The sequence below is a fragment of the Eufriesea mexicana genome, unplaced genomic scaffold, assembly GCF_001483705.2.
Source record: "Eufriesea mexicana isolate 0111107269 unplaced genomic scaffold, ASM148370v2 scaffold572, whole genome shotgun sequence".
NCBI lineage: Eukaryota > Metazoa > Arthropoda > Insecta > Hymenoptera > Apidae > Eufriesea > Eufriesea mexicana.
Window position 1 is genome coordinate 1,253,306 of NW_016908738.1, and position 15,686 is coordinate 1,268,991.

The window sequence follows — 15,686 nt, forward strand, 5'->3', positions numbered from 1 at the left end:
GTAGAAAGGAATAAAATAAAATAAATTTATTTAATAATAGAAAGAACAATGTCGTGTATCGATAAAGATTATGCAAAACTAAAAGAAATTAGTGAATGTTTCACTGAAGAAACATTACAAAATATATTATACACTGTATATAATGGAAAAGAAATAAATATATTAAGTTGGAAATTGGCTGAAGCAAGTGCTAAAGGTGATAACTATTTGTCAGATGTTAATAAGATTAAAATCACTGGTACTATTGATGAAAAAGAAGTAGAAGTTAATTTGGTAGTCAAATCTTTACCAAAAAATATAGGTAGAAGAAATACATATCGGAGTCCAGAATTTTTCCACAACGAGAATGCATTTTATACAAAGGTAAAAACATGTTTAATGATATCACTATAATTTAATTTGATATCTTTTTAATTTAATATATTTGATAGATAATTCCAGAGTTTCAGAAGTTTTTAACAGAAAAATGTCAGACTCAAGTATTATGCATTCCACGTTATTTTGGTTCTATTATAGATGGTGAAAATGATTATATAGCATTGCAAGATGTTACTGTTTTAGGATATAAACCAATAGCCAGACAAAATTGTTTAACTGAAGATCAATGTATTATGATTTTGAAAGCTATAGCAAAATTTCATGCAATATCTTTTGCATTTAAAAATCAAAAGAAAGAGAAATTTATGGAAATTGTAACATATTTGAATGAAACATATTTCAGTATTAAACATTGGCAGTGGTATAAAAGATTTTTTGTAAGTTTAATAACCATTGGCTATTTCAAAATATTAAATGTTAAATATTATATTGAATTATAAAATATTAACATAATGATTAATTATTTTCAGGAAACAATAGTAGATATTGCTAAAAATGCTTTAGCCATAGAATACCCTGATAGCAAAGCAGAAAAAAAATTTAATTCTTATAAAGTTGAAGAACTATTTCAAAAAGCAGTTAAATTGTGTGATCGTAAATATGAATCTACATCAGTTATTATTCAAGGTGATTCATGGGTCCCAAATTATTTAGTTCAACAAACTAAAAATGAAGCCTTGATGCTCGATTTTCAATTAGCAAGATGTGCGAGTCCAATTTTAGATATCTCAACTTGTATTTATGCTTGCACTGACAAAGCTCTTTGGAATGAAAAATTTGACACATTGTTAGAATCTTATTACGCTGAACTTTGCAATACCATTAGTTTGCTTGGTTCGGATCCTAAAAAGTTATACCCATGGGATACATTTATGAATGAGGTAAGTTGTATTCTTATTTTTCAGAAAATTTGATATATTTTATAATATATAAAATAAATAATTGTAGGTAAAAGAACAATTTGTATTTGGTATGATATTTGCAATGGAAATAATCCCAGTGAGTCTACTAGATGAATCTGATACATTGGATTTAGATAATATAAGTGATGAGAATGGAGTAGACATAGCTGATGTATGGATATTGTCACACATTAAGTCACAAAGTGGAAGACTCAGACTAGCAAATATTATTGTTCATGCCGTCCAGAAAGGATTTTTATAATAACAATTTATAATAATACAATAATAAATATATTATATACATATTTATTAAATGTGTAGTATTAAATAAAATAGAGACAATCTGTATTTGTATAATTTCAATTATAACAACACAGTTTAATTAAAATATGGTTTGTATAAGAGTAGATATAGATACTCATTATTTATTCTTTTATAAATAATGGGTGTTTAAAATTCTTTTTTTATCACTTATTTGAATTAAGAAATTAATGGAGTTTTACAAGGACGTTTTATTTTCATTTGAAAAGAACATCTATTTCCAGAAAGCATAATTCACAAACATGAGTATATCCCTGAATGCATATATAATGTTAAAATTTCACAGAATAAACTAATTTTATATAAAAAGTACCACAAATTTGTGATGTGCATTCTGATTTTTAAATACCACCATATACAAGAAAATCTTTTTTACATAACTGAAAATTTATGACATAATCAACATATCTAATGCTGATTATTTTTATAAATTTTGATGCGGAACATTATTTGTTAAGACATTACTCGCATCAAAAACTGTAGTATCTTCATCATCTTCTTCATCCAATGGTAATGGTCGCATCTCAACATCTTGTCTATGTGCAAGAACACCATATTTTCTGACCATTTGGGCACGTGTTTTACTTAACCTATGAAATAAAATTATAAGATTTAATTAAAATATAAATCCTTAACTCAAATGTAATTATTGGTTATAAAGCATCTAAGATTTAACAAAGAAAGGTTTAACAAATTCCATCTTGAAATAAATCCTAAGTACCTAAAGCTACGGAACACGATATAGGCCATGACAAGAACAGTTAGCCCCACAAACACATAAAAACCACGCTTCAGAGCTCCAGCATTTAAAGAAGGTGCATGTCCTTCACCCACATGCTGTTGAAAAGTCACATTATTAATGATTTAGTAGTAGAGCTTTTGTAATTATTTGTAATGTCTAAATATATAAAATCAAACCCATTTTGGTTAAATATACTGCAAAATTTAAAAAACAGGAATAGAAACTACAAAAACATAACTACAAAAAGTTTTAAGTTTCCTTTAATCAAATTTTACATACTAACCTCATTTCGTAACTTTGTAGTATTTGTAGTTTTATTAACATCTGTTTGTTTTAAGGTTACATTATCCACCGCTTTATTAACTTCGGAAATTGTTGTGCCGCCAAATAATACTGCATATTGTTGTTGCTTTTTTTGTCTATTTAACGAAATCTGTGCGCTATCCTTTTTTACTGGTTCAACAACACTTTTGTCTACTGATAGTGATTTAGGTACAACCCTGTTTATCCTAAAACTTTCATTGCATACTGCGCTCTGTTGTAATAGGAAGATCAACAGAAATATAAAAACTTTTATCATCTGGATCTTCGAGCGCGTCATTATTCTGTGTCATTTGTAAAAACAAATTCTAAGACGGAAAACAGCGCAGCACTATAGGTTGACATTTAATCACGGGTTCCATGTTGACCCGGCTTATACGACTAATGTTTTAACTCGTTTTAACTTCAATTGCTATTTCGCGGCATGATCATATATACTGACGGACACATATATATGTGTGTACATTGTGAGTGCATATATATGTATATATATATGTGTATTCCATCGAAAGTATACGCAATGATTAAATATAGATTACAGAATATTACGATATTATATATATGTACAGACGTATGTGCATGCATGTACGTTTATTTAAGTTTGTTTTCTGTTCTACCTAAAAATAACTTTTCGATATTCCGACATTCATTATTCTACCAAATAAATGAATTAAATTACAAGAAATCTGAAAAATATTAGTTTATACTATCAGTTTATGTACGATATTTTTAACATGAATAGAGGTATATGGCTGATATGCATACTGATAGTGCGAACCGTCTTTTATTTTAAGTTCAAAAAGTTTTATAAAATTATGATTTCTAGATTGCATTAGTCAGTTTAGTTTATGTTATTATATAAAACGCTATTAATTTATATTTTGTACATGAACCAAAATTATCTCCGTAACGTTATAAAAACTTGTCAACAAACGTCAAAACAATAACAAGGCAACAGTAATTACTTTGACATTAAGTAATTACATTATGTTTATCCTGTTTATACGAATACTATATTTTTCATTTGACGATTTATGTGATTAATGACGTAAAATTTATATAATTTTTGTATTGTTAATTACAGATATATCTCTGACGTGAAATAGTTTTATGTTTAATGTCAAACATCACGAACATTACAGTTGACATGCGTAGTCGTAAGCCAATGAGAGAAAAGAATTTGACGCGTACCATGCGTACAAGCATACATATGCGAACGGCAGTTGGAGTGGTTGGAAGTTACGATTAGAGCGCAATACACGTCAGGTTCTTATTTTGATTCGTGGAGGGGGCTCACCTCGAAGAAACGGGTGGCCGAGTCCGAAGGATTTGCCAGGAAAGTGCAGGATATAGGTCGTCAAATACAGATTAAACATGATACGCGCTGAAAATGGAGGTATTGCATACTTGGAACAGTTAAAGAATTCGATAGAGAGTGACGCGACAGAGAAGGCAGTGTCAAAAAAGTGCGAGGAGCAGCTGTCTTTGGTAAAGGCAAACAGCTGTTCGTCCTACAAAGGTGCAAATCGTACGACAGAAATGGCGCAAGAGGACAATAATCTATGCTGGAATAATCTGCCCAGCATCATCCTACAAGAAATATTCTCATATTTATCCTACAACTGCCGGTTAAGAGCCTCTCAGGTATTCTTGAATTTTTTTCCTCTCAAGGCCGTTTAAATTTTGACCTGATACAGTGGGTAATTAAACCTTTGTGCAGAGACTCACTTCTATCTTTGTTTATTGCACGTTTTAATTATTAATCCAAATTATTATTTATATTATATTCTTTTGTATTTATCTTCTGTTTACTTTTTGGGTACCTCTCTTTATAACTGTAATGATAGGAACAATTTTTTAAAACATAGAGGTCAAATTCATAAAAATAATTTATTTGAATAATTTGTATAGGTCTGCAGAAATTGGAGGTATGCTCTGTTCCATCCTCATTTTTGGAAAAAGATCACATTTGTTCTGAAAGATGAAGACAGTATAGCATGGACTCGGTATATAAAGTTCCTCATGTTTGTATAAAATCTCCAAACATTGGTTGTATTTCTTTCTGTTTTCATTACAGATACTTGGCAGATCAGTTTGAACTTAGTGTGCAAGAAGTTACAATCATCTGTGATATATCAAATTGTTATGCAAAAGAAACATTAGCCCTTTTGAACAAACTAAGATTTAACAGGCAACTTCGTAAATTGTTTTTGGAACCTAGCAATAGTACCTTTGAAGATGAGGGTAGTAAAAAATACACTAAATTATTGGTATCTTCTGTCATAAACATTATAAACAACTCTGATCATTTAGAAGCTCTGAGTTTGGGATGCATTGAAGATTTAACAATAAAAGCCAGACTAATTATGGCACATTTACGTAACTGTCAGGCAAGACATTTGACAACTCTTAGTTTGGCACCTGTTAAGGATGATCCCAATGATTATAACATTTTTAATTCTGGTTATGGATATATGTTCCACTCATTTGTCAGATTATCTATTTTAACTCTGGATTATGAGTTCCTAAGTAATTCTTTGCTGAATGCATTGGATAGTGGTACCATGGAAAGACTTGTAATTCATGTACATGGTTGGAATTATCAGTATTCAGGTACATCTGATTATAGTTGGCAAGTTTTTGTTCAAAAGAAGTAAGTCCTAGTACAGTTCAGTTGTCACTATTTCAATAGAATAATATGGAAAATAACTTATTCCATCTCCTTAATTTCAGTCCTAAATGTGAGCTACGACTAACTCTTATACACTCTTATATTGGTATTAAAAAATTAGATACAAATATACTTCTTCCTTCCATGCCCCTTACACATTTGAAAGTGTTATTTTGTGAAAACGTTAATATCGGAGTATTACATCGACTATCTAGGTGGTATTCACTTACTTTAAAATCTTTAATATGGATAGATTCAGTACAACCTTTCATAAGCAACGTACCAGCAACATATGATCCAAGTGACCCTCATGGGTAAGACTAGCTATTTATATCATATTATATTTCTATTTTAAAAATTTTTTATCAACAAATGAATTTAACATTTTACTGCAGACCTGATCCATTAGTATTAATTGCATGGAAATGTACCAAACTTGTGGAAATTGTATTCATAGGCCATATATATCACCAAGAAAACTTGTTAGCTATTGCACGCTTACGAGGAAACTCACTTAAGTCATTAGTTTTTGCACAAAGATTCATTGCATCTGACACTGAATCTTGGCATGAGACTGAAACCATTACACATGTAAGTTTCTACCTTCGATGTAGATATCTCTAAATATGTTTATAAATTTAACAAAACTATTACATTTATTAACCTTTTTAATTACTTCAACAATCATCTAATTAATTTTTAATTATATAGGAAATAAAACAAATAATGGGGTGCCTATGGGAACCATTAAGTGATGCAGATTTACCTGCAGTTGTTAAAAGTCCCTTCGAAGGTGATAGTAGGGAAGTTATCATGCCATTGGTCCTTCGTGACCAAAAGTAAATTTTAATTTGCACTAAGGAAAGATTACTCCCCGATACCGTACTTTACCGATCGACATCATCAACAATTTCTGGGCAAGCAACATTCTCAGAAGTAAAGTTATAAAGTTATATCCTTTATTTTTCTATAAGAATTGTTTTTACAAAAATTATGGATGTAACATCAAACGGTGGATATGTGTAAATTCGTAGTTTAAAATCAGTAATTGATGGATACAATGTTGCCTATCAGGTAAGGATCACACAGATCCAGTGTGTAAACAGCGAGGATGAAAACGCACACAAGTTCTCCTTTATAATGATTTTATTAGTTCCCATGAGAACATAATAAGCCATAGTTAAGTACGCCTTTCTTGAGTCCATGATGAGATACCTAAATTAAGTATGAATCACCTCTACTTTTATTTATCAAAATGAAGATTGAAACCATTTTCGTTGGTTTTTCCTATGAAAAATCTTTCGTAATGTAGTCACGTTTTATTGCTAACAGTGGTGGTCTCAAAACGATCAAAATACGAAAAATATAACAATTAATGATCGTTCCTCTCATCAATGAATATTAGTGATAAAAATGTATATGTAATATACGAGAGTAACAATATTCTTGATAGATACTAAGAATGAAGCATTACAAGATGATCGAAGTATCACCAAAGCGGACCTTCGATGCGACGTATACTTGTTGATACCACAAGAAAATTGAATTCCGAAAATGTGAAGGCAATATGTTACTACGGATGAGAGGCGATCATCGTATCAAACAAAAGTGAATAAGAAGAATGAGACTAGACAAGATAAAGGGCTGATCTCATGATGTTCCACTGGAAAGCGTAATGAAATTCCAAATGTATGTAAGTAGAAACATGTTAACAAACATTTTTCCAATTCTATGGAAATTTAGATCGAAGCGAGCGCCAAGAGCATGCAGTGTAAGAAAGAATAACTAAGAGAAAACTGAAACGTGTTAGACTTCGTAAAAGTTTGCGATCGTGTTGCACAGATAAACAAAGATGCACTCACAAGTAAGAAGTCGAATAGCGATCCGAGGTTATTTTTAATATCAAAACCAATCGGACGCTCTTGTACAAATATTAAATGAATGTGTGCCGAGAAGAGTGCGGTTGATTCGGTGGTACATACAGTTGAATATACATCAACATACACAGCGTTCGTCTGTCGCGTTAGCAAAAATAAATAAATAAATAAAGATATCAATGATGTTAATAAAGAACTGTGCGACCTATGAGTACCGTCTTTTCACCGTGCTCTTAGCGACCGTTAAAAACAAACACAATTATGGGTTATCTATAAAAACAAATCAGAAGAATTAGCTACTAATCGTGTATGTGTATATGTATGTATATCTGTATTATCTATCGAACTTTAAACGTTAATATTCAGATGCCGCATGCATCTATTTCTGTCGTGCGATTACTAATGACGATTTTGAAGGATAAAAAATGAAAATGAAAAGAAACGATTTACAACACAAAGAAAAATACCAAAACAGCACTTGTATACAGTTTATTATTCTGAGAGGTTATTTACTTTTTCGAGCCCTTGTATAATTATTACATCGTTGTACTTGTAGTCACGTATACCATTGTTTTTATATGTGGTTCTGTACATATACATCCATGCGTTTAAAATATTCGACACGCGCAAAAATTGCGGGATTGCCCCTGGAATAAAAACAAAAAAAAAAGGAAAGAAAGAAAAGATAATCGAGGTATAGAAAAAAGCAGTATAGTCGTTTACTTGAAGGAAAAATAAAAATAATTCGATTGGAAGCTAAGCACAAATATGATGAAACTAGTTCTCTAAACGATTTAAAACTGTTATACAAAATGAATGGGCCTTAACCCTCGAACTCACGGTTGGCACTGGTTCTGTCAATTCTGATTTATGTCAGTATTTCACGTTTTCGCTCTTGAATTATACATTTATGTTATCCATCTTTCAGGTTAGATTTATCTATAGATCAATTTTATTTTTTTAAAATGAATATGATTATTTTGTATTTAAGTAGAGAGTTATATTTGCAAATGTAACTAAAAAATTTGCTTATTTATGATTATTGCTATAATTATTAGATCCTATACATGAAATTCAATTTTCTAGCAATTATTACATTAATTGGTATGTTTATCATTATTTTTTATACAAATAGAATAGCTGGATTTTGTATTGATCTTTTTTTGCTTTTATTCTCATGTCATTCATTATATTACAAAAGAAGCACTAAAGACAATTACAATTATGATAGTAAATCTAACAAATATAGTAATTATATTAATAATTAATATATGATAAAACTATGATAAATTGCAGCTGCAAGGAAGGATAAAGTAATAAAATATTATGATAGAATGAAAAATAACAATGAATAACGAGAATAACAAGATCGAATGTGTCTTAAAGTACGTGTTCATTACTCAAAACACCAGTTACACTGTATACACTACCGAAGACTTAAAATATCTGTTTCTTTCGTTCGCCATCTTTTTACCTTGTCAATATAGAGTAAACATATAATGCTCGGATCAGAAATGAGTGAACCACTGTCAAAGAAGGGTTAACATGTATGTACCTGAGTCGCGGTAAGAATAAATTTGCCGAAAAAATTTAATACGCGACAGCCACCATTAAAGATGATCGTAGACACCTTAACGATCATTTTTCGGTGACTGGACTACCTGCTCGTCTCTCGCTGAAAAATGATTTTTGATTAAGGTGTGCTTGTGCCCCTTCATTTCGTATTTCGCACGCGTGTATTTTTTAAGTCAGCAAATTCTTATGAAATGGAACCGATGGTTATTCGTTACTATAAAAATCTTACGAACCATTATTCGCTAATTATCAATGCTGTGCAGTTGAACCAGATATTATTTACTAAGTCTTTTTTCCCTTTTTTTTTTTTTTATTCCTCCTCGTATATTTTTCGTCGTTTTCATTATTATTATTATTATTTTTTTTAAATCAAACGAAGTCCCGCAAAAACAGTATACTCGCGGGCGCGGTGCCCGGCGTGTGAGTCTAAAGAGAGAGAGAGAGAGAGAGTAAGAGAGAAGAGTGTGAAAGAACATATGACGTCGCGAAATAATAATAACGTATGAGAGAACGGAATTAAACGAAGATGAAATGCGTTTGGATGTAAGAACGAAAGATATCCAAATGAGCAAATAGCAGCAAACAAACAAAAATCAGGTGATACGTAGTACCATCTCTGCGAATCCTGTGTACAAAGTCATGTAGAAAAGAAAACGGCATTCGTGCAGTCGCTTAACCAAACGGACATAACCCAACTACACGCATATATCGATATAAACGCGGACGACAAACCGAGCATAAGACTGAACCTACCGGAAAAGGTATAAACACAGTTAGGCGATCTGCACGTTTCGCCACGTCCGACCTCATATTCATAAAGCAAGGACGATCCCGACTAAACGGAAAGCATCGTTCGCGAATCGCGTCGGAACGAATTGTTCACATCGATGTACCTATTGCCGATAACACTTGTCTGTCGATAACGATTGTCGCTCGTCTAACGGTTTCCTTTCTACGTCTTAGCTTTCCGTCTTAGTTCGCGGTCTTCGTCGATTCGCCCCTGATTGAGCCACGCGAACATCAATTTATGAATATGCGCGTCGTTTAAAAACAAAGGGATGGTGCACCAGCTATAGTGTTTAGATCGGATAAGCGCCTCGTGAAGAGAGAAAGAACGAAAGCTCACTCGACGGTGGTTCTCGTTGCCGATAAATACTAACCTTTAAGACAGCCTGCCAAGAATCAAAATACTATAAAATATCAAACGAACGCTAGCCAGTACAGAATGCTAAGATCTATATTTTAAGAAGCGAATGTATATTTTTGAACTAAGGCAGGCCTTAGTGTGAATCGTGTATTCTTGTGCGTAAAGACAAGACGAGAGCTGTGATCATAATATCATTTCGGCTTAGCAAGAGAACATACAAAGAGAGAAAATCGTACTAGAGAAAGATGGAAAGAAAATAACGCGGTGACGGGTAATACGCGTTTACGGAAGAACATAGGGAGAGATAATGATGAATGTTCCCTGCTAGTTATACCGAGTGGGCTATAGATAAAAAGGGGCGACGATAAATCAAGAACAAAACATCTGTGATAAAATATAAAATCTTAGAAAGGGTGCTCGAGAGAAGGTGACGAAAAGAAGGAAGTGAAAACAAGCATGTGTTAAAGATATATTTAAAAAGCTAAAAAAATGAAACAAAGGGGGTGGGGGGATATAGGGAAGACGGAACTCTGCGTGTATTAGGAAAACGATACGCGAGCCATGCAATTCCTACAAAGAAAAAAATGTGTAGAAGTGCTTTTAGAAGATCTATTGTGCGAAAATGTTCGTCGTGCATATAAACGACTGTCTTTCGACGAGATAGCCCGGTCTAACTATTGTAGTGGATACCGTCTTGCTGTATCCTTGTTTAAAATGAACGCACTCCGTTGTCACGTGGGTTTCGATGAACGCTCGCGCTACAGTCCAAACGAAAAACATTCGGCTAAGGGGAAAACTGTTCAACGATGGGTTCCTGAGTAATGTTTGTGGTTCTTTGAGTAATCGGAAAGCTATACATACTAGACTAGAATATTACTTAAGCGAACCTGACATTCCACATTGCTGTCAGTTACATAGTACCATAACGTTATAATATATATGTAGTTAATTTAGTACTATGAATAATTTCAGGCAAAGAATAGTCGTTATTGCGTTGGTTTTATAGCGTGTTTAAATCCAAGAACAACGCGATTACTGAAAGGGATCTAACGACTTATTCTATCCACGTACACGCGCGTATTTACACTGATCGTAATATACGTAAGAAGCTTATAAGAAGATCGTGAAACAGTACGAAGAACGAGAAAATCCTGCCTTCATCAGACCCACGTGATCCTTAGGATAAAGTCAGGACGTCGTACGTCACGAGTAGTATTATAAGTTCCTAAAGAAAAGAAAAAAAAAAATATTTTACACCATTTAAGTACGACAGAACGAAGCCGGCAGTACGAATAAACCACTCACACGCGAACAAGGGAGCATTCGGTTCGATGTAGTTCGTTCGTTCGTTCGTTCTGTTTTATGGGATTGTAAAACGCTTTTTAGACACAGCACCAGCAACGTATTTTTTTTTTTCTTTTTCTTCGTATATGCATATATATCTATATTTATATATATGTATATATATACATATATATACACATATATATATATATATTATATATATTATATAATTTACAAGTACGTGTATAATCCATTCCAATCGAAAGGGGCGGGCATTATGAAACATAGCGGTAAAAACGCAAATTGGGAAAGATGGTTCCGCGTTGAATGGAAACTAATGAGGTTAGAACTTTTGCGAAACGCAAGAAACTATGTATATATATATATATGGAATCGTTCAAACGTGTATTATAGATAAAACGTTGAACGACGATATACAGACCGGTAAACTCGATCGATAACACAAGAAACGTGGATTAATAATTTATGTAACGTTAATATATTCTCGGTTATTTTATTACCGCCATCTATCCGACTAAAAAGGGAAACGTTTTGAGGTTCGTTCGAGAAACCGTATTGTCCAATGATCGACGGAGCGAAGGACATGAGCGAAGAGAAAACGATATTTCAAAATTTCGCGCACTCCGCAATCGATATGTAACAATGTTAGAAGAATACTTTACCAAAACAACGTTAGATATATGTATAAGTTTAAGGGCTGAGATAGTGAATGCGAGCGAGTTATTTTTTATCGTCGAATCGTGAGATAAGACGGAACGAATTCCGCCAATGAAATATCTTCCATGAGAACAAACGAAGGGAAACATTTTCGAAGTGGAAAAAAAAACTGAAGAAAATAAAACAAACGTGACAGGGCCCAAAATGAATGTCTTATAGTGTTATATTCGTTCATGGGTTCACCAAAGTACTAGTTCCAGACGCGTGCGTATATATACTAAAAAGAAAAATAAAAAAATAGAAAAAGAAGAAAAGGAAAATAAGAAGGAAAGAGAGAAAAAAAAAGTGGAAAACAAATATACAATGAGATTAAAGATTTTAATCATGGTCATCGTATTTGCTTAATCGGGATTTCGGAGATGAATAGCGTTAAACGACGTGTCTCATACCGAACAACTATCACCGCGAAATTCGATTATTCGATGTGTTTTTACGTTTTTGGATGTATCCGGTCGTTTTTCCTGTTAATGATTGCCGAAGCGAAGTAAACCCTTACACTCTGTGAGTCACAATCAATTCCGTGTACTAAAAGTATTTCCGAAGATGCACACGAAAGAGTCTGCCAGTGGGATAACGTTATCTTGACGCGTTTGACACGTTATTAACCGCGTAATGCTCGCAGAATTTTTTAGCAGAGTATCGAATTATCACTTCGCGTCGTATCCGATGTCTTATTCCAAGAAAAGAACGCTCGAGATCGTTTCGTGTTGACGACCCAACATATATATTTTTCAACGCAGGACAGTGCTCAATCGCTTACGTTCTCACGAGCAAGCTTACGCCGGTGTCGCGTCAGCGTTCCATATTTAAGAAGATAAAACGATGTATAGTTTCTAATGGTATATTACAAAATAGCGTTTAGTTTTACCTCTCTTGGATACAGCTTCATTCTCTCGTGCAATATCGTGTTGATAGAAATCTGCATTTCCGATTCGTTTAGGGACTTCTTTGTCCGTTAATACTTAATTTCACCGGATTTCACCAGGGGGCATGTCCATGAAGTATGATTTTTACCACGTCTCGGGTATAATTTAATTTTTTCTCGTAAGGACGCGTTTAACGACAGATTTCGTTGTTGTTAATAATTTAACCTGTGTCGCCGTGGTTTTCTAACAGTACAATAGATGGTGTGCTCATACAGGTCCATCGCGTACCAGTAAAGTGTTATATAGGACATACTCTCCGCGTGATTTCAGGCAAGAGAGGGAGAGCGTAAACATGATGTGTTACCATCATGATTTTCATGGATAAAGTCGTGGCGTTTGTCACGTGTTATGCACACATTTTTTTTTAGTCGTAGGTACAACGTGTTACAATCCATTAGTGCACTTCGAAGTTTCTCTCTTAGAATTCGATACGTTATTATAACGGGGAAAAAGAATACGCGTAACTTTGTGAATGTTCTCTCTAAATATGTTCGACAAAAGGAGAGAACGTTGAATGTTCTTCAAACGGAGAGTTCGATCTCCGTGCATTGATTTTGCGTAATCTCGATGTTTCAGAGATCAATGTTTATACATATAGTAATGACATATACATGTATAGTTAAATAGCGTTTCGATGAGTTAAACGAGTAAAAACGAGGCTCAACGCTGTAACACGTTAGCGGGGCGAATGCACGATGTTCAGCTTGTTTTCGAGATGAAGTATGTGAAATGAGCTGCGTCTAGTACACTTGTTCCATTATTTTCTTTCGCGTTGTTAATGGAGTTTCACGCCATCGTAAGTCATCGATTTTAGCTCGTAACGTGACAGTTTTTAGACGAACCTTCAGGGTAACCCGGAAGAGAAATCGTGACACGAGCAATACAATACCACACGATTATTTTCTTATTTGATACTCTAACTTTACACTTTGATTCTTCGCTTCTTTTTAATTTCCCAAGCATTTGCTTTTCCTAAAAAAGCCTCCTTTTATAATGTCGATTTAAGGCCGAATTTTCATGCGTAGAAAAATTCGTGGAGTGTGTCAGTATGTAAACCTGAAATATAAATTGAATGTAACGCAAATGTGTTTTTTTGCGCTGACGTGGGAAAACTCCACTGTAGGTTTGAATAAGGGGTGGGGGGAAGAAAATCGAAGAAAGTCTCTTACCATTACTTGTGATTCATCGCGAAATCTCGTCTAAAGGGGAACCAATTTCCACGTAATATGTATCTCTTCGTATTAGTGTATATTTATATCGTATTATTTTTTTCAAGTTGTTTTATTTGACGATGACGAAGCTAATGAAGAAAATGTACATGTGTGCGTGTGTGCGTGTATGAACGGCATTTAAGGGACACTTTTGGCTCCTTAAGGTCGTTGTTCCAATTTAATCTGGCGAATCGATTGTAAAACTGATTTTGTGTTTACACTCGTATTTTCCGTGTGTGATCAAAGCTCGTAAGACCGTGATCAAAGCTCGTAACACCGTGATCAAAGCTCATAACACCGTGATCGAGCCGTTAAACGTAAACGTCGATGTCTCTATTATTAAAGCTATCTATTATTATACGATGTTCAAATGATTTTAAAATCCGAAGAAGAGGAAAGAAAGCTTGTCTATCGGAGTAATTATTTTATAAGACGCAATCGAGCCGGAGTTCCATCACGTTCTTTCTAACAGCGCGAAAATTTTGTTACCATAGACAGAATGCGTCGAGCGACAAATAATATTTACTTTTCGTATAGTTGAACTCTAACTACTCAGCATCGAGTGTAATAATCTTACTTAATATAATTAATCTTGCGTCACGGATCCAATATCCAAACTGAAATGAAGAGGTTATTTAGTTTGTAATATTTTATCAAATTACATCTCTATAATCAAAAGTACGTTAAAAGTTTATACATACGAAGAAACACTCGAATAAGTGAGAGAATCGGCTCTCTCAGTGTCGTGTTATTTTGTCACAAAAGAACTTAATGTGCGGTGACATAGCGAACGTATAGTCATCCGTACTCGCTGAACGCCATTGGGCGTTTACTGCGCGCGTCGATCGGTTCGAGAGTGTTGCTTCCTGCGAACCGTTAGGAGAGCTCCAGTTTCGGCACCGGGAGAGTCTGCGAACCTAATGGAACGCCATGGAAAGTGAATTGATTGAATAGTAGAAGAAAAGAAAGGTGTACATAACTCCCAGTCGATCCTAATCTGACCAGGAGTGAACTTTTGACGGATAATACGTTGAACTTATTCAATGGGCCATTATTCGTGAATCACGAGTGGAACAGAATATTATCACTACAACATTTTATCGGTGATATCGAACAGTCATTCTAGGAAAAAGTTTACTGCCTTCGATCCTTCGCGGTCCAGTTTCTCTGTTTTCGTACGTGAAAACTCGTTTACGTTGAACCTTGCGCGGCAATTTCAAACGTGTACAAGAAAGAATAAACCAAAACTCTCGGTGTCTCAGTTACCTTACGAGTAGAATGTAGAGGGGGAAGTCTACCGACAGGCACGCTCATGCAAAGCAATTAATACCGAGATATATTCCAACTATTGGCGTGTATATTGCCGCGGAACGTTCGCGAAACCGACTATACATTCGTCGGTATTCAACGTGGTACCTGATTTTGTAACATTCTTTTCCTCGATTAACTCGTTAGCAAGGTAGGCGGGAAATATTGGCCAACGAAAAGGTCGACACACGTATTACATTTATAGGTATATACATATAAATATATATACATATAATATATATATGTATATATATATATATATATATATATATATATATATTATAT

General features: G+C 33.8%; 3 protein-coding genes across 4 annotated transcripts; 2 read left to right on the forward strand and 1 right to left on the reverse strand.

Moving 5' to 3' along the window:
- The first annotated feature begins 48 nt into the window (after window positions 1-48).
- On the forward strand, window positions 49-1,542 carry LOC108545910 (uncharacterized). Its single transcript, XM_017897729.1, has 4 exons — window positions 49-363; window positions 432-755; window positions 849-1,259; window positions 1,327-1,542. The coding sequence occupies exons 1-4, from the start codon at window positions 49-51 to the stop codon at window positions 1,540-1,542; spliced, it is 1,266 nt and encodes a 421-aa protein (XP_017753218.1).
- A 405-nt stretch (window positions 1,543-1,947) lies between these two features.
- Window positions 1,948-3,052, reverse strand: LOC108545916 (uncharacterized). The gene is made up of 3 exons (XM_017897734.1): window positions 2,627-3,052; window positions 2,323-2,438; window positions 1,948-2,191 (listed from the first exon to the last, which is right to left on the reverse strand). Exons 1-3 carry the CDS (start codon window positions 2,942-2,944, stop codon window positions 2,026-2,028), a joined length of 600 nt encoding a protein of 199 aa, XP_017753223.1. The 5' UTR covers window positions 2,945-3,052; the 3' UTR covers window positions 1,948-2,025.
- An 857-nt stretch (window positions 3,053-3,909) lies between these two features.
- LOC108545893 (F-box only protein 33) lies at window positions 3,910-6,527 on the forward strand. 2 transcript variants are annotated; one of them, XR_001890108.1, is made up of 7 exons: window positions 3,910-4,308; window positions 4,576-4,670; window positions 4,742-5,317; window positions 5,398-5,649; window positions 5,731-5,926; window positions 6,047-6,271; window positions 6,410-6,527. XR_001890108.1 is itself a non-coding variant. In XM_017897711.1 (6 exons), the coding sequence occupies exons 1-6, from the start codon at window positions 4,039-4,041 to the stop codon at window positions 6,176-6,178; spliced, it is 1,521 nt and encodes a 506-aa protein (XP_017753200.1). In that variant the 5' UTR covers window positions 3,910-4,038; the 3' UTR covers window positions 6,179-6,527. The 2 variants fall into 2 exon arrangements, 1 of the variants encoding a protein (XP_017753200.1); XM_017897711.1 differs by having other exon boundaries at window positions 6,047-6,527.
- Window positions 6,528-15,686: the final 9,159 nt, after the last annotated feature.

Coding starts and splice junctions, on each gene's coding strand:
- LOC108545910 (XM_017897729.1), top strand. CDS start 49: ATGTCGTGTATCGATAAAGATTATGCAAAACTAAAAGAAATTAGTGAA. Junction 756..848: donor AGTGGTATAAAAGATTTTTT/GTAAGTTTAATA, acceptor AATTATTTTCAG/GAAACAATAGTAGATATTGC. Junction 1,260..1,326: donor GGGATACATTTATGAATGAG/GTAAGTTGTATT, acceptor AAATAATTGTAG/GTAAAAGAACAATTTGTATT.
- LOC108545916 (XM_017897734.1), bottom strand. CDS start 2,944: ATGACGCGCTCGAAGATCCAGATGATAAAAGTTTTTATATTTCTGTTG. Junction 2,439..2,626: donor CTACAAAGTTACGAAATGAG/GTTAGTATGTAA, acceptor ACTTTTCAACAG/CATGTGGGTGAAGGACATGC. Junction 2,192..2,322: donor ATCGTGTTCCGTAGCTTTAG/GTACTTAGGATT, acceptor TTTATTTCATAG/GTTAAGTAAAACACGTGCCC.
- LOC108545893 (XM_017897711.1), top strand. CDS start 4,039: ATGATACGCGCTGAAAATGGAGGTATTGCATACTTGGAACAGTTAAAG. Junction 4,309..4,575: donor GCCGGTTAAGAGCCTCTCAG/GTATTCTTGAAT, acceptor TAATTTGTATAG/GTCTGCAGAAATTGGAGGTA. Junction 5,318..5,397: donor CAAGTTTTTGTTCAAAAGAA/GTAAGTCCTAGT, acceptor CCTTAATTTCAG/TCCTAAATGTGAGCTACGAC.